At 43.5% G+C, this 20996-nt stretch overlaps 1 protein-coding gene across 3 annotated transcripts in view; it reads left to right on the plus strand.

Moving 5' to 3' along the window:
* Window positions 1-20996, plus strand: part of LOC146201818 (alanine--glyoxylate aminotransferase 2, mitochondrial) — a 64353-nt gene that overhangs the window by 448 nt on the left and 42909 nt on the right. Inside the window, exons 1-6 of one of the 3 annotated variants that reach the window (XM_084587780.1) lie at window positions 193-716; window positions 4100-4173; window positions 7078-7268; window positions 7951-8074; window positions 14430-14524; window positions 19962-20055. In XM_084587780.1, coding sequence (XP_084443906.1) covers window positions 671-716; window positions 4100-4173; window positions 7078-7268; window positions 7951-8074; window positions 14430-14524; window positions 19962-20055 — 624 coding nt within the window. In that variant the 5' untranslated portion in view covers window positions 193-670. Of the gene's footprint in view, window positions 1-192; window positions 717-4099; window positions 4174-7077; window positions 7269-7950; window positions 8075-14429; window positions 14525-19961; window positions 20056-20996 lie in introns of those variants that run through there. The other 2 variants (XM_084587778.1, XM_084587781.1) reach the window with 2 other exon arrangements.

The raw sequence follows: 20996 nt of genomic DNA on the forward strand, positions 1-20996 counted from the left end.
TTGCGTCAAAAGTGTATACAATGATGCCAGTCAAGCAAAAACGGCACGCACTACACATTTCGCCCGTTTATTGCTGAAGTATGCATTTTGTTCACTTTCTTCCGCTCACCAGTGCTCACTGCCTGCAGCTTGAAACAAACAAAAACGCCTTTTTTTTTTTTTTTTTTGTGCAATGCTCAGAAACTATATTCGAGTTGCAAGCAGTGGAACGGTGGAACACGCGAATATTTCTGAGGAGCACCCTACAGCCTACAGTGTCGCAACGCCTTTGGCACCAGTTCAACAGCATATATGAACCCCACTCTAGACGCACATTGTAACAACGTGGCGCGCGGCAAGTGCTGTAGCAACTGTAGAACAGTACAAGCCTTCGCCCTTCGCTCTTCGCTGTCTTGGCGTCGATTCAACGGCACCGCCGGGTGCACGCCACTATCTACACAGTCTTCACAGTCTGCCACAGTGACCGCGTTATCAAATGCTCGCGGACTCATTTGAAATTAGATAAAAGCGTAGGCATCTGCTTTTGAAACCTCGGAAGCGTGTGGCAGCGCTTGTGAAATTTTTACTCGCAATTTGCCGAGCACGTGGACTTAGTAGGAGAAACCTGCTCACGAGTGATTTAACCAAATAATCTGACAGCCCTTGACTCACAGCAGCGCCAGCAGGACAAATGCATCGAAAAATTTCCTCGCTTCGTGTTTTCTCGTCGCAGTGGGGTACGTATGGAGATTTTTTACGTGAAACGGAAACGGCATGCAGCGACGCATGCTTCCGCGCACGGAAGAAGGGAGGTGGCTCGAAGCTCCCGCCTAAAGTTCCTGTACATGCAACTTAAGATTCACTTGAATCTTGGAATAATTATTTGTTAAACGCTGTTAAACCTTCGTTGTTCATTCTTTCGTCCGCGATGGCGCACTGGCGGCCGCATTTCGATTTCTGCTTAGAGTTGGTACGAAAAACGCATTAATTAAAATCGATCTCGAAATGAAGTGCATATAAAGAATATGTTATAGTAGTGTAGCAGGTAGCAAAAATCACACGTGGTATAGAAGTTTGTCAGGTTAACATTTCCTGCCTGCACGTACTGATCTCCGAGTGTGCTAGCATCTCATGATGGCACGATTTTCGCCCCGCAGATTCTTACTTTTTATTCTGTGCACAAAAGTCCACATTGCTGCCACTTGACTGATACAAAATCCTTTAATCCTTTGTTCAAGATGCTACTCAGTGCAACGAAGCTATATTTGCGGTACTTTAAAAGGGTGGCTACAGCAGCGAAAGTCAGCCAGGACAACCTGAAGACTGCTATATAGATTGCTTGTACTAATGTTGCACATTCTGCCTTGTTAGGTGACTTATAGCACTGCAATAAACACCTGTCCATACTTCTAATCTGCATAGTTTCCACATGCCCCGTGGAAGCTCGGTAGAAGCTATGCATGGTAGGCTACCACAGCTTCCTGAAGTTATGTGCAAACCAGATAGTATCTGATGAGCCCCCTTCAGCAGGTGGTAGGCCTATAGCTATCGAAAATAGAAAAAAAAAAAAAAAGCCTATTACTACACCAGTTGTGTGCTAAACCCTGTGCTAGTATTATTAAATGACGTAGTACTTCAGGGTGCATGCATCAATGTTTGAGGTGCGAGGTTACTATCAGTTTTTTTTTTTTTTTTTTTTCTATTTGGCTTCTGATTGGTGGTTGCAGATGAAGGAACTGTTGAGCAAAACTGCTGTCCCACTTTTTCCATTGTGACATAATGTGTAGCGTAATGAACATGTATGCTGAAAGGCAGTTCAACTGCTACAGTGTCTCCCCTGTGTCCTTTGTTATAGTGAACAACTCGGGCTACAAATTTCTGGGCTGTCAAACGTCTGTTATAGTTGTGTTTACTAGAAAATACATGTAGCCAAAAAAAAAAAAAGAATAGTAAACATTTTATACAGAATGTAATCAGAAATCTGCAACTGTCTCATAGTCCTGTTTGTATAACCCCATGGTGACCATGGTGCAGTAAGCATATTTAATTGACTCGGGTCTTGTCATCCTTTACAAGCGAAAATTACTCTTTGCACCTCAGAGGATCAACAGTAACAAAATCAGCTACCACTGCATTAGATCTGTGCCAGCAATGCAGAAATTCTTCAGTGGAATGCTAAAATCCCTTGAGAGCAAACCGGTGTTTCTTATTGACCGTACTATCCATTTACTTCATCTGAGGCACTAATTGCATTAAGTTCATTGTTGAAGGTAATGTGTGTAGCGATTATTTTCCCCATATATATTCTGCACTATTGTAAAATGTGGTGCACTTGTTTGAACCAGAACCACAAGGGTTCACCAAAGTATCTCAAGCAAATATCTTTGTTTGTGATGTGGCTGCTCCCTTTTCAAATACAAATCTTCTGCTTTGTTACCTGTTATGTTTGTGCTACTCGCTTGCGTTATGATTTCCGAATGCCTTGAAGGAGTATAGACATCAAAATTTTGCTTCCACTTTTTCTTCTTTGTAATAATGTGTTAAATGTTAGTATGCATAGATCACCCATGGTATTCATTTTCAGTTTCACTTTATTTCACCTCTACGGGTGCTAGATAATTTATAATCAAATTGCTTTTTGATACTATTATGATTCAACTTTCAACAACCAAGTGATGGCCGTGACATCAAAGGTCATATATAGGTCATATAAAGCAAGAACAAAAAAAAGCTCTATTATAATAAATTACATGCCATTTATTGTCACTCCCAGCTCTCGCTCGATGGCTCACTGGTTAGGGCTCTTGACTGCTGGGTCTGAGGACACAGGTTCAGTTCTATCTGTGGAGGCTGCAATTCGATAAAGGTGAAATGCTAGGTCCTCGTGTTCTGTGCAGTGTTGGTGCACATTAAAGGGCACCAAGTTGTCAGATTGGACCGTATCCCTCGAATATGGCGTTTCTCATAGCTAGAGTTGCTTATGGGGCTTAATGTCCCAAGGAGACTGAATTCAATTATGAATCAGTTATTGGTTGTAGACAAATACCACGTGTCGATCTATGCATTCTAATGCCTTATGCATCGTTACAGGAAGTAAACATGCAAGTAAAATCAGGTGTCCCTATTCCTCTATTTTATTGTATTAGTCTAGAGCAGGCTTCCTATGCCTTGGTGCATGACATGGAATTGTCTTTGTCTCATTTTCAGTATCGGCAAAGCTTTTTCATGTTGAAAAGCAGTTCATTTACTAATTTACACTTGAGTGGTGTAAATATGTTGACAGGAGAATGCACTTTGTCTGCTATTAGGCAATATTGCTGATATGAAGAATACACGGTGCAAGACATGGAACAATTACTGCAGGGCTGGAATGAGACATGAACCTGCAAGGCATTATTTTTTGAGCATGCAGCGAAACATTCATGTGCAACAACAAATTGATGAGTGTACAATTTGGTGCTTTACCTTACAAACATTATTACATAAAATGGTGAACAGTTATGCTCTGCTCATATAGGTGCCAGTCACAATTTATTCTGTACTGGTAGTGCAGTACTGGTACTTGTTACGGTACTTGTTAGCTATTGCTTTTAGTGAAAATTAGAAAGTGGTTATTTGTCGACTAGTGTTATGAAGTGGGCAGCATTTTTCTGGCAGTAGTATTGCTGGTAATGATTTTTTGTTGGATTCTGTTCCTCGCACTACAATCAGTACTTCGTGTGTTTATAGCTATAATAATGCAGGCTGTACATGTACTCTGACAAAACTTTCCAGGATGTATTATCGGGAATCAAAGCCCATCATTCTGTTGTTGGTCATTGTCTGGAGAAAAGACTTATCAAGGTGGAAGTCAGACTCACATTCTGTGACTTGAGCTAATGAAATCAAGGGACCGCCAGAGAACACGGCCAGAATTGCTTTTCATGTGTCCTAGAACTTTTGTTCCCTATGTACGGCCAATATTTTTCACTGCTATTTTTATTATGATACCCAGCCTCATGATTTCACATGCCGATCAGCTGTGAAGTTTTTTTTTTTTTTTTTTTAAATTTTAATAGGTTGTTACAGTGTAAGGTAGGATTTTCATTTGTTGACACAAGGCATGGTTTTTTTATTGCAGGTATCAAATCGGTGCGGCAGATAACATCAGTTCCAGAAATTCCACCTTGCAGTGTGACGCCAAAACCATATCAGGTGCGTGATTAGATGACCAGACATAGTATGTTCATTTTCTTTTAGAAAGCAAACATAATTTCTATTCCTGTGAAGGTATTGAATATAGTTTGGCGACATGGAATTGGGATTTAAAGTCAGTAGCTTTATATTTATACATTTCTACAGACATGCTGATTGCTGGGGAATACTGCGCTACTTGATAGACAGAGACAAGTGAAAGACGACACACGAATTTGCGCTTCATTCGTGTGTCGTCTTTCACTTGTCTCTGTCTATCAAGTAGTGCAGTATTCCCCAGTATGATCGACCAACTGGCCCCCGTGTTTGCATTGTATGCTGAATGCACAATATTTTTTTTTAGGTACTATGTCTTACTGGTCTTACTGGGCACGGTCTTACTGATTGGTTTCCGATTGAGAAAGGAGTGATACAAGGCTGCATACTGTTGCCCTGCCTATTTAACCTATATGCTGAGTGCATCATGAGGAAGACCAGTCTGGACAAGTCTTCAGCTGGAGTGAAGATTGTTGGGAAACGTATCAACAACCATAGATATGCGGATGATACCACTTTAATGGCAGAAAGTGAAGTGGAACTCAAGAGACTTCTGATGCGCGTACAAGAAGAGAGTGAGAAGTTTGGGCTTAAACTGAACATTAAAAAGACAAAGATCATGGCATCTTGCCCTATCAAGTCCTGGAGCATCAAGGGACAAGAAGTGGAAGCTGTGACAGATTTTCTCTTCTTGGGCTCCAAGATTACCCCGGAAGGAGACTGCAGCCATGAAATTAGGAGACGTCTGCTTCTGGAAAAGAGAGCCATGGCTAGCCTTGACTGTCTAGTAAAGGGCAGAGACATTACACTGCCAAACAAGATCCATATAACTCGTGCTATGGTCTTTCCAGTTGTGATGTATGGATGCGAGAGTTAGACTGTGAAGAAGGCTGACCGCCGAAGAATTGACGCGTTTGAATTGTGGTGTTGGCGGAGTTCCTTGGACGGCCAGAAGATCAAATCAGTCGATATTGTTGACCATAAACCCTGACTGCTCATTGGAGGGTCAAATTCTAAAGTTAAAGCTCAGCTACTTTGGTCATCTGATGAGAAGAGAGGAGTCGCTGGAGAAAGATTTGATGTTGGGAAAGGTTGAAGGTCACCGGAGAAGGGGTAGGCAGCGAACACGATGGTTAGATGGCATCCTCGAGGCGCTGCAGATGAAGTTATGTGATGTTAGGAAGATAGTGAGAGACCGGAAAGTGTGGCGTGATATGATCCATAGGGTCACGAAGAGTCGGACACGACTGAACGACTGAACTGAACTGAACTGATGTCGAAACTTGTGTATTCACAAAAGAGCACTAAGGGCTGAATATAAAATGTGCCTAAGCAGTCGCAGCACACCGGAGATGAATTCACTTTTAGTTTTCTTAATGAATTTTCTAATATTCAGATATTACTTTGTGTTTTGTGGTTTTGCATTCATGAAACCAGTAAGCAGTCATTGGAAGTGGAGCAGTCTAAAAGTCTTTACAGCATTGGTTTAGATAGTAGCATGAAACCAGATTGCTTAATTTAGATAGTAGCATGAACATCATGGCCATCAAAAAAGCACATCTGTTCTCCTGGAAGATACTTTTCCAAGCTACGAGTGGGTTTTTTTTCCTAGCAGCATGTGTTTAGGAGCACTCTAGAAAAGTTGATGAAACGCATAAAAAGTCGCATGAGCGTTTTTTAGATATCTTACATGGGCTTTCTTTTATGAATAAATAAATTACTGGGCTGAAGCATGCTGCAGGAAAAAGTTTTGAGGTAACTCAACGACGTTCCAACTGTAACATCGCCCTTTTGAATTGGCATCTAAAATGTCGAGCAAAGCATAACTAGTCAGCTTAGATTCAATAATCTTGGCCGATAAGTTCGGAATCGGAGATCTTTTTTTTTTTTTGCACGAGTCTTGTTTGCCCGAGTGCTCTTGAATGTGCACCTGTGTGGTTCTGAAAATTTTTCATTTATGCTTCTGTTCATTCTCTATATTTTTTTCTCAGAATATGATAACTGAGCCATGTGAAGAGTTCTTTCTTCTTAACCTTATTGCTTATCATTTATCTTGGGGGCTGGGGTCTGCAGTTGGCACTGAAATTGACTCAAAGATTATAATTGACTGCCACTGCAAATGTCTTGAAGTGGGTATAACCCAATTCAAGCTATTTGTTTTGGTTTCGTTTCCTTTTTTTTCTTTCTTGTAGTGAGGGTAGGGCTTGCTCATGCTTAGCAGGCATCCTGTATTTTAATATTAGGTATATATAAAATTGCCTTTGAGGCAGGCATTGTATAAAAATATTTACTTGTTAGCTTTGTGCTTAGAAGTGAATTTGCTCTTGCAGATAAAGTATGCAAGTTATTGCAGTTCTTGCAGGGGGTGATTTCAATAGTATTTTCGTGGATAAGTGCTTCGGTGCAACGTATGAAGCATATTGTATGTCGACGTGAGTATATTTCATGAGTGTGCTTCATTGCTTCTTGTTCTCACTGAAATCCTTTCTTTGGCACAAGAAAATTAAGGAAGCTTGGTTGTATAAGGAATATGAAAAGAAAACGATATTAAAATGTGTGAGAAAGGGGGGGGGGGGAAGGGTGCAGGGGACAAGAAAGAAGCATCAGTGTATATGACAAAAGTTAAGCATGATTATGTAAAAATAATAATTAAAAAATAATTCAACTGACACAATTTTTTATTGGTGTGCTTTGCCACACAAGATCTCTGTAGCTTCCAAACTTGCCTATGTGCCAGGAGGGAGAAACTGAGCGGCACTGTTCAATGTTCTGGTGTGGCAACTTCGATTAATAGGGCCCTACAGCATTCCGTGCCTATTCTTCTGTGTGCACTTGCTGGTAAGAGCCCTTTCTCTACCTTGACTGCAGGGAAGACCATGGACAGAGATTGTGGCCCTGCGAAAACGGCACTTGAACCCCAGCCTGAGCAGTAACCTCCTGTACAAGGAACCACTGCTGCTTACCCAGGGTCACATGCAGTGGCTTTGGGATCACACGGGGAAGCGCTACTTGGACATGTTTGCTGGCATTGTGACTGTTAGCGTCGGTCATTGCCACCCGTGAGCAAAGCTGGCTTCATGTTCTTTCAGTTTTGTGCAAGATTTTTGCATAGTACTTCTAAGCCTTTAGTGGCATGCTCCGTGCGTAGCTACATATAAGCTGTGTTAGGGTAAGTTCTGTTTCAGTCCACCGTTCAGGCTGAGTGCTCAACTAGCAAGCGAGTCTCTTGCATCACTCTCTTTTTCACCCCATGTCTTTCGACTTAGGCCCGTCTTCTACAACAGTCACTGAGCATGGGTTCTGTACTACAGCTGTTATATATCTGCAGCGAAGGTTTTGCTAGGTTGCATGTGTTTGTAGGTAATTGTGCACCTGACTGGTGACAGGTCTGTTTTCAGCTAGCCTGAAAAAGCATCTTTGTGTTAAGACTCACTTGGGGAAGCATAACAGTTAAAATAAACCAATAATTTTAGCTACAGGGGCTTCTAGTTCTGCAAGACCTTTATGCATGAAGGGCTTATAATTCAGAACATCAGGCCTGTGAGGTTTCCACTGCTAGTGTGCTTGTATAGCACATCAGCTCGAAAAAAAAAAAAAAGTGTGTTGCTTCAAGTGACAGCTTAATCCAGCCTAATTGGGTGATAAGAAAATCTTTACTGATCCCTCCTGGTGAAACTTATTTTGCATTTTTGTTTCTGTAATTTTGTTTATTTGATTCAAACCATATTTTTTAATTTGCAGGAAAGTGGTTGCTGCTGCTGAGAGTCAACTGAAACAGCTATGGCACACTTCTAATGTGTATCTCTACCCTTCTGTGCATGAGTTTGCTGAAAAACTCTCTTCAAAGATGCCTGGTGATCTGAAAGTATGGTTATGCTACAGAATCACACTTTTTTTTTATTTACCTAAATGACTTGCCACAGCATGGAGTACTGGTTAATTCGCAAGAAATTACTTGTAGTTTATATTTACATTGGTTGCTTCCAGCTGTAATTATGTGACATTTAAAATATTGTTACCGGGAAACGCGAGACCAAAGTGATGTGCTCAGTGACAAAGACGACGATCAAGGAACGCAGGCACGACGAAGCGTTGAAAAAGAGAACGACGCTGAGAGAGCGGATTCTGCACGGCTACCGAAGTCTTGCGTCCAGTTCAGCCCATCGCAGTGCCGTCACATTAAGTACATCCCTGTAACATCTTGGTGGAGGTCGCGGGTTCGACACAATCTGACGCTGGATCTCCGCAGTGGCCGTCACATCGGAACCGTTACGATGACAACCGACGCGGCTCCATCAACCTCCGCAACTCCAACTGTCGTCGTAGCCCACCCCCGTGACCCTGGCACATTCTGCGGTACAGATGAGGTAGACGTCGAGGACTGGCTTTCGCTTTATGAGCGTGTTAGCCAGCACAACAGGTGGGACGCCACGCTGATGCTGGCCAATGTCATCTTCTACCTTACCGGAACGGCACGCGTGTGGTTCGAAACACACGAAGCAGATATACCCTCTTGGGATGTTTGCAAACAAAAACTCCGTGACCTGTTCGGAAAACCGGTTGGCCGTCAACTCGCCGCCAAGAGGGACCTCGCCACACGTGCCCAGACATCTACCGAGCCTTATATTACGTATATACAAGACGTTCTGGCCCTCTGCAGAAAAGTCGACAAAGACATGACAGAACCTGATAAGGTGGGGCACATCCTCAAAGGCATAGCCGACGATGCCTTCAATCTTCTACTCTGTCGGGACTGCTCTACGGTTGACTCCGTTCTGCAAGTTTGTCGACATTTCGAGCAGGCCAAACACAAACGCATTGCACATCGCTTCAATCGGCTCCCCAACACTGCCCCTAGCTCCACGTGCGAGGATCTGCCGACCCTAAGGCAGCCTTCCAACACTGAAAATGTGACCCGCATCGTGCGTCGTGAACTGGAAGCGCTCGCTCCTGCTGCATCCAACCCGCCCTCTTCGGACAGTAACCTAGCGACGATATCCCTCATTCAAGCCGTCGTTCGTCAAGAGGTTGCTAACTTGGGCGTCCCCTATAGCCACAACGTGGAACCCCCCAGTTCGAGCCCCATCCCTCCCATGGTCGCCCACGCTGCGCCCCGCAACACCTACACGCCACGCTACCGATACCGCAATCCTGAGGAGTGGCGCACCCCTGACGACAGGCCGATCTGTTTCACGTGCTCACGTGTTGGCCACATCTCTCGCCACTGCCGCAGCCGCTGGACATCACCACCTCGACGTTTCCCTTACGTTGACCGCTACTCCGATTACGGTCACCGCCGTTTCACGCCTCGTTATGAGCCGCCCCGCACCGATAACACTCCGCCTCCTCTTGTGTCCAGTCGCTCTCCTTCGCCGCCAGCCCGCCGTTCCCGTTCACCTCTTCCTAACCGCAGTTCCTCGCCGTCCTCTGCCGGCCGCTTCACGGGAAACTAGCCGATGCAGCTCCCGGAGGTGACGCTGCATTGGTACCCCGACCTGGAAATCCTCTGCCCATTTCTTCGCCCTGTAACCTCCTCTCCCTGCTCGTGGATGGTGTTCCCGTCTCTGCCCTCATTGACACTGGTGCCCAAGTCTCGATCATGAGCTTATCATTTTGCCGCCGCCTCAAGAAAGTACAGACCCCCGCCGCTTCGCCCACCGTTCGTGTTGCCGATGGCAGTACTGCTGCCGTCACTGGGCTGTGCACTGCCCGAGTCACCCTTGCCGGTCATCACGTCCCTGTTTTGTTCACCGTCCTCAACCAGTGCCCTCACAATGTGATCCTCGGCCTTGATTTTTTAACGGCCCACTCTGCCCTTATCGACTGTTCCAGCGGCCTTCTTCGTTTGGACTTACCTGTCTGCTCAGAACATCCTCCATCTACACCCCGCCTTCGCTCCACCGAGTTCGCTCGCCTGCCCCCTGACTCTGCTGTTTACCTACCTCTGTCACCTTTCCCGCCTGTGCCTGACGGTGACTATGTTGCTTGCCCTATCACCGAGGTCTTTCTTGACCGCAACGTCGTTCTTCCTCATCTCATCGTACGCGTTACACAGAACAACACCTACCTTCCTATCCTGAACTTCAGTCTGTCACCCCAAGTTCTCCCCGAAGGAATATCCCTTGCTACCTTGTCTCCTCTCACAGACTGCACCATTTGTGCACTCACTCCTGGCCCACATTCAAGCGTCCTTCCAACACCCGTACTCCCCACCACAATTACCGACCCTATTTCCGCAATGATTGCCTCTGACCTCAGCCCCGAACACGCTCAGGACCTGCACAACCTTTTGTTATCCTTCTCCGACATTTTTGACTTTGCTGCCGGTTCTCTGGGCCAAACATCAGTTGTGACTCACCGCATTGACACCGGCGATTCAAAACCTGTACATCGGAGGCCTTATCGTGTGTCCATTTCTGAGCTCCAAGTCATCCAGCAGGAGGTCGACAAGATGTTGGCCAACGATATCATCGAACCTTCAAACAGCCCCTGGGCTTCTCCTGTCGTGCTCGTTAGAAAAAAAGACAACAGTTGGCGCTTTTGCGTCGACTATCGACATCTGAACACGATTACAAGGAAAGATGTTTACCCGCTGCCGCGAATAGACGATGCCTTGGACTGTTTACATGGAGCCCGCTACTTTTCCTCTATCGACCTTCGTAGCGGCTACTGGCAGATTTCTGTTGACGAACAAGACCGCGAGAAGACAGCTTTTGTCACACCCGATGGTCTTTACCAATTTAAGGTTATGCCTTTCGGACTTTGCAACGCCCCTGCTACGTTTGAACGAATGATGGACTCCTTACTCCGCGGCTTCAAATGGACGACTTGTCTATGTTACTTGGATGACGTCATTGTCTTCTCGCCCTCGTTCGAAAGCCATCTTCGTCGCCTTTCTTCCATCTTGGCACTTTTCCGCCGTGCCGGACTTCAACTGAACTCAAAGAAGTGCAGTTTTGGTCGCCGCGAACTTAAAGTGCTTGGCCATTTGGTGAATTCCACCGGCGTGCAACCCGATCCTGACAAAATTCGTGCTGTCAGCGCTTTTCCATCTCCCCGTTCACCCCGTGATGTCCGCAGCTTTATAGGACTGTGCTCTTATTTTCGCCGGTTCGTCCCAAACTTTGCCGCTGTTGCTCGTCCTCTCACCAATCTCCTGAAGAAAGGCGTTCCTTTCTCATGGGGACCAGAGCAGGCTAACGCATTCTCCACCCTCATCGCTGTTCTCACCAATCCTCCTGTGTTGGCCCATTTCGACCCGTCTGCCCCGACGGAACTTCGCACCGACGCCAGTGGCCACGGGATTGGTGCCATTCTTGCACAGCGACAACGCGGCCAACACTGCGTGATTGCCTACGCCAGTCGTCTCCTGTCATCAGCGGAACAGAACTATTCGATTACGGAACGGGAGTGCCTGGCTCTCGTCTGGGCCGTTGGAAAATTCAGACCCTACTTGTTTGGCCGACCATTCACTGTAATTACCGATCACCACGCCCTATGTTGGCTCTCTTCCCTCAAGGATCCTGCTGGCCGCCTCGGCCGCTGGGCACTGCGCTTGCAGGAGTATACCTTTTCCGTTGTATACAAATCAGGCCGGCTCCACCAGGATGCAGACTGTCTGTCCCGTTATCCCGTCGATCCCCCTTCCTCTACTGACCACGAGTCGGACCCCTGTGTGTTCTCTATATCGGACTTTTCTCACATAGCCGACGAACAGCGCTTGGACCCAACCCTCAGTTCTCTTATCGACCGCCTCCGCACACACAGCCGTGACTCTTCCCTCGCCCTGTTCTTCCTTCATGGGAATATGCTATACCGCCGCAACATGCGACCTGATGGTGCTGAGCACTTGCTCGTCGTTCCCCAACACCTACGCTCTGCCGTTCTAGAACAAATGCACGACGCCCCTACAGCTGGTCATCTTGGCCTCTCACGCACATACGATCGCGTGCGCCGGCGTTTCTTCTGGCCTGGACTCTACCGCTCTGTCCAACGTTATGTAGCCGCTTGCGACCTCTGTCAACGCCGGAAGAAACCCCCTGTGCTGCCACCTGGACACCTGCAGCCGATTGCTATCCCGACTGAGCCATTTTCTCGTGTTGGCCTTGACCTCCTAGGGCCCTTCCCCGAGTCCTTATCAGGAAACAAATGGATCGCTGTGGCCACCGATTACGCCACGCGGTACGTGATCACTCGCGCCATTCCAACCAGCTGCGCCACAGACGTTGCTGACTTCCTTTTGTACGACGTCATACTACACCATGGTGCTCCCCGTCAACTACTTACCGACCGTGGCCGCTGTTTCCTTTCCCGAGTTGTTGAGGAAATACTTCGTTCTTGCTCCGTTCGGCACAAGTTCACCACTGCGTACCACCCTCAGACGAACGGCCTTACGGAGCGTATTAACCGCACACTCACCGACATGCTCGCAATGTACGTATCCGACAGTCATCGCGACTGGGATATTAGTCTGCCATTTGTCACCTTTGCATATAACTCTTCGCGTCATGACACTGCTGGGTACTCTCCATTCTATCTTCTCTTTGGACGAGACCCCTTACTGCCCTTCGACACTTTGCTTCCCGCCGCTGGCCCCGTCACCACCTATGCCCGCGATACCATCGCCCGAGCCGACGCTGCTCGCCAGATTGCTCGTCACAATCTCACCGTCTCTCAAGAAGCTCAAAAACGCCGCTACGACGCTCACCACCGCGATGTGCACTATCCTCCCGGATCTCTGGTGTTGCTCTGGCTTCCGTGCCGTCGTGTGGGGTTGTGTCAGAAACTTCTGCCCCACTACACGGGTCCTTACCGTGTACTACGCCCTGTGACCGACGTGACCTATGAGATTGCACCGCTCCACCCAAAGTCACCGACTGCTAAACCCACTTCCGAAATTGTACATGTCGCCCGCCTCAAGCCATATTACTCCCCCTCCACACCGCACGACTAATACGCACCGGGACGGTGCCTTTTGCCGAGGGGGGTAGTGTTACCGGGAAACGCGAGACCAAAGTGATGTGCTCAGTGACAAAGACGACGATCAAGGAACGCAGGCACGACGAAGCGTTGAAAAAGAGAACGACGCTGAGAGAGCGGATTCTGCACGGCTATCGAAGTCTTGCGTCCAGTTCAGCCCATCGCAGTGCCGTCACATTAAGTACATCCCCGTAACAATATGGTCACAGTTTCTTGCCTTGAGATACCTAGTGGCTAGTACTCTGAAAAACAGCTCTGTTAGAGTCCTGTCCCATTTTAGCAGCTACTCAGGGTCATGGCACATGATCCTGAAACATCATGCAAGACATGCATAAGGCCAGCTGTTAGTGCAGAGTCATATATTTTTTTACCTTCTGAAAAAGACCCAAAGAGCTTTTTAGTCTTGTTTTTAATTAAGTGTATTGTTTGAAATTTAGCCTATCTTTGGTACTGTCTTTCTGCCAGTGATGATTGCACGCAATATTCAGTGTGGATGTTCAGGTGAATTGGGTCATTTTCATGGATAAACAGCGCTGTTCAGGCAAGGACAACACAAGAGTGGATAGCGTGTGCGCTAACTTTCAACTCAGTTTTATTCAATGCATTACAGGCTTTTATACACGAATAGACAAAACATAATACTAGCATGCTATTGCGACGCACGTCGCCACATATCGCACAATATAACACGTTTCTATTTTTCCAAGAACTCTATCTCCTTCATCGAGAGCGATATAGGTGATAGAGTTCTTAGAAAAATAGAAATGTCTTATGTTGTGCTATATGTGGTAACGTGCATGCTAGTATTAAGTTTTGTCTATGATCCTACAGTGTATAAAAGCCTGCAATGCATTCAATAAAACTGAGTTGAAAGTTAGCGCACGTGCTGTCCACTCTTGAGTTGTCCTTGTCTGAAAAGCGCTGTTTGTTTGTGAATATTCAGTGTTTAGGACTTGGTCGTGAGTCTGCTTTCTCCAACTGCTTTTTATGTTAACTAATTGCACTAGGGCCAAAGTTAGGTCATTGCTATATGTAGTGCATTTATTTTTTTGTGTGTGTGTGTGCATGCATGTGTGTATGTGAGAGAAAGGGGGGCTATGTAGAAGGCCCTGTTTATAGTAGCTTGCAGTTTCCTTTTTGTTTTCCATGTACCAATAGTGTCAGGGAATACAATTATTTCGACTGTTTAAGCTTTGCTGTTTATGCATGTGTTAAGTGCACTTTAATTTTTTATCCTGTAGGTGTGCTATTTCACTAACAGTGGCTCAGAGGCTAATGACCTGGCCATGATGATGGCAAGGCTTTACACTGGGGCATTTGACATTATTTCTCTGAGGTAATTTTACTGCATAATTTTTGGCACTATGTTAATGTAGAAAAAGGTTGCCATTTTTTATGTAGCTTGCATTTGTGTTGAATCATAGGGAATTTTTTGTTCTCAGTTGATGCGATTCTTTGAATTGCAGTTTGAAGAGGGATGTAATCCTATTGAGAAGTGCGGCTTAATAAGGCTAACCTTAGAAGGTGGCTCATACTGGAATATGAATGCCACTTGGTCATTTGAATTGTTGCATGATATCTGCACTTATGCCATCTGCTTAATTTCATTTTGTTTTAATCTGGCTCTTAAAACTCAAGGTAGAATGTGCAGTTCCTTGTCTCACGTCGAATCACTTTTACTGACCAGGCTTCCAAGATAAGTCCTGTATGTGAGCTTTGCTTGGCATATTGCACTTGGTAAACACAAAATATTTCTATATGGCGCTTGATCTTGTGCAATTGTCCTTTGATTGCAGAAACTGTCGTGACCCTAGTACACACTTTCAAACACCTCACCTGCTTTATTTCTTCGTATGGTGGTAATAAGTTAAACAAACAATGCTATTAGTCATTTACATTGTGCATTTGGACCAGCGATATCATATTAATGGAGATAGGAGAGCCAATGCCACTTGGTATTATCTCACAGAAATGCTGAAAAAGTTGAGGTTTTAAGAATTAAAGGGACTCTGAGGATGAAATGAATTTAGCCTGTATGTACAGTGTATCGCATTCTAACCACAAAAAGACCACTCGTGCAGAAAACAGCTCTTGTAAACCGAGCAAGGCCTGAAAAACGAAATAAGGTTGCTGCCATCACAGGCCGAATTTGCAATTACACCATGTGTGATGACATGTTTTTTGTTGTTGTTGTGGATCCCAGAGGCTAGGCCGCATGTCATGCAGGAAGGATGCTGGGTAATAATTGTGATTTTGGTAAACAAATTATTTCTGAACTTTGGCTACATACCTACAGAGCTCATCAAATCAGATAGAATATATTTTCCGAGTTGTTAATGTTCTACACAGCAGAAATTTAGAAAATGAAGCTTTTTCACTTCTCATGTAAGGTGTAGCCGGTAAAGTCAAAAAACATTTTCAACTCGAAGCACATTAGTAGGAAATCATATTGCAGTTTGTTGCTGCCTCTTTTAGTTTGCTGAGGCATTCTATCAAGACTGCAGTAGGAATGCATTAGAAATGCAAGCAGCTATGATGTAATGTGAGCCTTGTTACCCATAATTAGTCGGTGGAATGAAACTAAGGCTGTGATTAGTGGAAATGCATCATGTAAGCAGTAAAAACTAAGTAACCCCGCTATAGTAAACTCGGATATAGTAAAGTGAAACTGAAGTCCCAGTTCATCTTCCATTGACAACTGTACATTTCCCCCTTTATAGTGAAGAAATTTTCGGTAAAAATTGGTTATAGTAAAGTGCGCCTGGCGACGGCTCCTACGATATGACATCGCCGCCCGTGCACTATCTGGAATCGCGAGGAAAAGATTTTTTGTATTTGAAAACAGAAAAATAACATCGAGTGTCCTTTTTAGTGGCTTTACCACCAGACTTAGGAGCAGGCAGGAGAAGCCTACTTTACGGAGGCCTTGGAGCCGTGAGGGACAGCACGCAGCGCGTAAGGGAAAAAAAAAAGTAAAACTGTCTACAAACATGGAAAGTAGGCAACGCGGTCCGTTCAGAAAGTAAGGAAGAGTAAAAGTGAAGCAAGAAATAGGAAAGAGGAAGAAACAGTAGAACATTCACAGCATTGGGCAGTACGAAGCATGAGGCAGTGGAGGTGTAGCGTGAGCAGTCTTGCAGCACTTGACTGCCATGCTCATTTCATTTATTGCCTTTTAAAAGACAGAAACGGCAAAAAGTAACACCATGTTCATGTAAAGCTTTGGTTTCCACATGAAATCAAACTTGGTTGTATTTGTAGCCACAGTGTCCTCATGCTTAAAAGGTACTTTCACAAGATGTAAAAAAGTTTTGACTAAAAGGTGATAAGAGAGAGACGGAAGGTATTTCATAGTGTTTTTTTTTTTCATTCGGTAACTAGACATGTGCAGTAAGTAGGCCTTTAATTACCAGACAGCATCTTCAGAACCATGTCATCACCAACAGCTGATATAGTAAAGACCTTGATATAGTAAAGGTTTTTTCTGGTCCCAGTGACTTTACTATAAAAGGGTTCTACTGTACTGGACTTTATTTCTCATACGACCTTGAATTTTTAGGAGCATGGGCCACTTGTTTTACTGTTCAGCTTATTTCCATGAATTCTTGTGCACAAACAAACTGCTCCATAGTTCAGAAGCAGGAACATGTAATATACCAAAATCTTGAGGACTTGCCACTCAGCAGTATTGAATCAATGGAAGAGCTACCTATGCAGCAGCTTTTAATTTAGAATAAGGATCTCGAAACATTTGAGCTCTCTTTTCCCAGTTCACACTTTTGGACTAAGCTGCACGTTTAGAAAACTATTAGTATCTTCATGCTCTGTAGCCCAAATTTACATCAGAATTACTTTATAAAAACTTTGTGGAGAACATGCTAGTGTGCTTATCATGCTTGTTTGGAAGTTTTTTGTGGCAGAAAAAAAATTAAAATCTGAAATAGCAGTTGAACAAAAGTGAAAGTTTCTTTAAGTGGTGTGGTATTCAGAGAACATAGTTATAAAACAGTAATTTCTTCTTATTTTGTGTGAAGGGATATCCTGGGTTACCTATGTCAAAAAAGTGACTAAATTGCTAGCAGTTTTGAAATGATAGTTTTCGTAAACTGACACTCACTACCTAATTTTCGTACCAACAGTTTTTTTTTTTTTTTTTTTTTTTCTGGCACTGAGGACAAAATATTGAAATTTTGGTTGGCATAAAGATATGTCGTCCCTGAGAACTTCACCAGCAGTGGCATAGCGGTTCAAGAGTTAACTCCTCAGCCTTACATCCCCTCTGTGGCAACCATTTATTTTTGGCGTACATACCGTGAGTTTGAATTAAGTTGTGGTTTGGTTTGGTTTATGGGGTTTAATGTCCTAAAGTGACTCAGGCTATGGAGACACCATTGAGTTGTGAGAAAATTCTTAAATTCAACCTTCTCAACCATATTTGCATTTTTTGCTGGTGGAGAAACTTTAATATACCCAGAAAGGTACAAGTACTAGTTGATTTTTATTGAGGACAATAGTTAGACGGAGTTGCCTTCAGTGTCCCTTCTAGCCAGCTTCACTGCAGTGCTGCATGCTCTCATTGTGGCAAATGGTCAATTTTCAAGGCAGCAAATAGATTAGGAGCTCGTGGGTTTTATTATATAGCCAATGCCAACCTGGTTTCTAAGACGACACTTGTCAAGCATTAGCATCTTCATTCATCACTGTGTCATCATCTTACTGACTGCCAGCAGCGCTTTAATTAAGAAGCATGCAATGTAGTAAAATGAGCATAAAATTTTTAGAGGCGGTCTGTAAAAGAAAGTATAGAAATGTCAAGTGAAATAATATTCAGATCCCCTTTTGAAATCGCAAAACGTGTCCAGAAATAGATTTTTTTTAAATATTTATTTCCGCATTCATGCCTCGTTTTCTATGCTACGCCTAAGTTTCATTGCTAAAATCTACCGGAAAGTGCTCTAAAAAAATTATTTAGGGGCCAATGTTGGCTCTCTGTATTGGAAAAATGCTTAAGCATTTGGAACTTTTCTCCATTTTGGTTTTCTGACTAGACGATCACCTTATCATACAGATTTCCTTGCTACTGTTTTATCTATTTTCACACATTTTTTTTTGCTGCCCTGGAACAATGCTGCATGCCAAGGCATTCTTTGTGTTTTAGATTCGTTAGTTTTAAATTTCTGGCTAAAATTTTCTTATCAGTCTAGACATATCTGCATATTTTTGCTTACGGGAAAAAAACTACAAGAATATCTTGATCCTGCAGCATGCCATAGGAACTCAGTGAATGTTGATCCGGCCTTCTGATACATTTTGTTAACCCTGCAGGTGTTGCACAAGGATTAACATGAATATATTGCAAAAAAAAAGGTGTTCTTGAGATATAACCATGAAATTTTGTAATAATAATAATCACAAGATTATTTTCAATGAAATCAAGAGTTTACGAAAACTCGTCTGGTCGGGATGGACCGTTAAACGGGACATTGTTGACGCCGACCAAAACAAAAAAGAAAAAAACATAACATGTCGTTTCGCCTCCCATACGGGAGCCACAGTAGACCATCAACAAGGCTCCCGTATGGAAGCCTAAACGCCATGTTATGTTTTTTTTTTTTTTCTTTTGCGTTTTTGGTCGGCGTCAACAATCTCCCATTTAACGGTCCATCCTGACCAGACGAGTTGGGAACAAGGCTCCCGTATGGAAGCCAAAATGTCGTGCTGTGTTTTTTTTGTGTATGTTTGTTTTTGGTCGACTTCAACAATGTCATGTTTGAAGATTATTTTCAGTAGGCACAAAGTGTTTTTTGTAAATTGAACAAGAAACAGAAAAATTTGCTGAAAGCTCCGTCTCTCCCCTTAAAGATGTTTTCTTATGAAAAGCAGCTGTTCTTAGTCGGCCTACATATAGGCACAGTATTTCATCTTAAGGGTAGCAAGCATTAAAAATATAATTTTAATGCACTATGTTAAGAAGAAATCAAGTAGGCACATTGATAGCACAAACTGGCAGACAGAACAGCAGAGAGCAGAGGAAGGTCGAAGAAAATATCTAAATAAGCACGTTTTTTTAATTTTTTTTATTTGCAGTGCATCGAAAATGTACTCTATCATAATATCTTTTTCAGAAACCGCAAATTGTGAGTTTTTGTAATGTTATGTAGTTTTTAATTGAACACTTCCATATACTGTTTCAACTGGAAAGGCTCTGTAAGAACTGCTCTGTAAACTTACAGGATATAAAGTTGGTATTTTTGACCACGAGAAGAGACTTGGGTAAAATCATCTGAAGTGTTATCTGTGTCTCCTCTCTTCCCTTTTTATGGTCTCATTTGAGCTCATCTCACAAGTCAGCGTTGCTTGCAAAAATTATTGGCACGAATTTTTCTCAACATTGCTTTCTTTATAGTTTCTTAGTGCATCAGGATTTTTTGTTCTTTTTGCACTTGACAAAATTCCTTGTAAAGTGCAATTACTTAAATATGCAACTTTATTAATTATTATTTTTTTTTCTTTAGAATGAATTATTGTACAATGATAAGTACTAAACTTGCAGTACTTTTTTCTAACTTACTTACCTTTCTGCTGGTAGTATTACACACCTCATAGTTGTTAATCGAGTTCTTGTAATGAAGTGATAAAGTTCTTGTATACACATATGAATTAGGCAAGTGCAAGTTCTAACTTGTGTATTATTTACAATTGGTAGGTTGCTCTGCAGGATGAAGCCCTGAATCTTATTTCTATTTTCAACACCCTGTATTACTGCTGTGCAGGAATGCTTATCATGGAATGAGCCCATACTGTGCAAGTCTATGTGGTGTTGGCAACTACAAGCACCACATACCGTCTAGCTTTGGGGTTTTCCATGTGAGTGCAGTTCTTCTTGTCACAGTTGAGTACAATGAACGAGCATGAGGACGTGATGCACCAGTGTGACTACTGACTGCTTAATTATCTGAGGTTGGAAAATTGGTAAAACAAAGCCATGACGATATAATTTAATCGAGCATACCTTCATGTGCATGTATTGAAACAGTTGTTTAAAGGAATAAAAAAAAAAGACACTGCCTCTTTACACACCTCTTCATTAATATGGATCAGTATTTATTAACGTGAAAGCATTACTTTGCTATGTTCACAGATTTCTGTCCGCAGACTGCGTCTGCACACCGCGTCTGCAGAACGTGTCCACAAAATCGTGTCCGCAGCAGTTGTGAGTAATAGAGAAGTGGTAGAGGTTAATGAGTGGTGTTAATCGATAGAAGGTGATGTAATGTTGTGTCCGAAAAAATAGTTAGGCCGATAAGTTAATTAGGTAATTAATTAGAGGCAAAAAATTTAAAAGTAGAGGCGAAAATGGTCTCATTAGCCAGTGGCCTGGTGCCACATTTAAATGTATCAAATACTAAATAGTTATTTAAATCAGTCAATTAAGGTGACGTCAAGGATGTGACGTTACGCAACCTGAAGTTGAGCCAAAAAAGGTATAGGAAGGGATTGGCACCCATTTTGAAAGTACCAAAGACTAAAATGGGTAAACAAGAATTGAATTAATGTGACAACCAGAAGTAGAGCCGAAAAAGGGCATAGGAAGGGATTGGCACGCAATTTGAAAGTACCAAAGACTAAAATGGGTAAACAAGAATTGAATTAATGTGACAACCAGAAGTAGAGCCGAAAAAGGGCATAGGAAGGGATTGGCGCGCAATTTGAAAGCACCAAATATTAAAAGGGGTAACAAGAATGAATTAAGCAACTAGAAGCAACTAGAAGCAACCAACAGCAGCATCCGTGCTTTCGCACTACTC

Source organism: Amblyomma maculatum, chromosome 1 (genome assembly GCF_055883805.1).
Source record: "Amblyomma maculatum isolate TAMU_Amacu chromosome 1, ASM5588380v1, whole genome shotgun sequence".
Lineage (NCBI taxonomy): Eukaryota > Metazoa > Arthropoda > Arachnida > Ixodida > Ixodidae > Amblyomma > Amblyomma maculatum.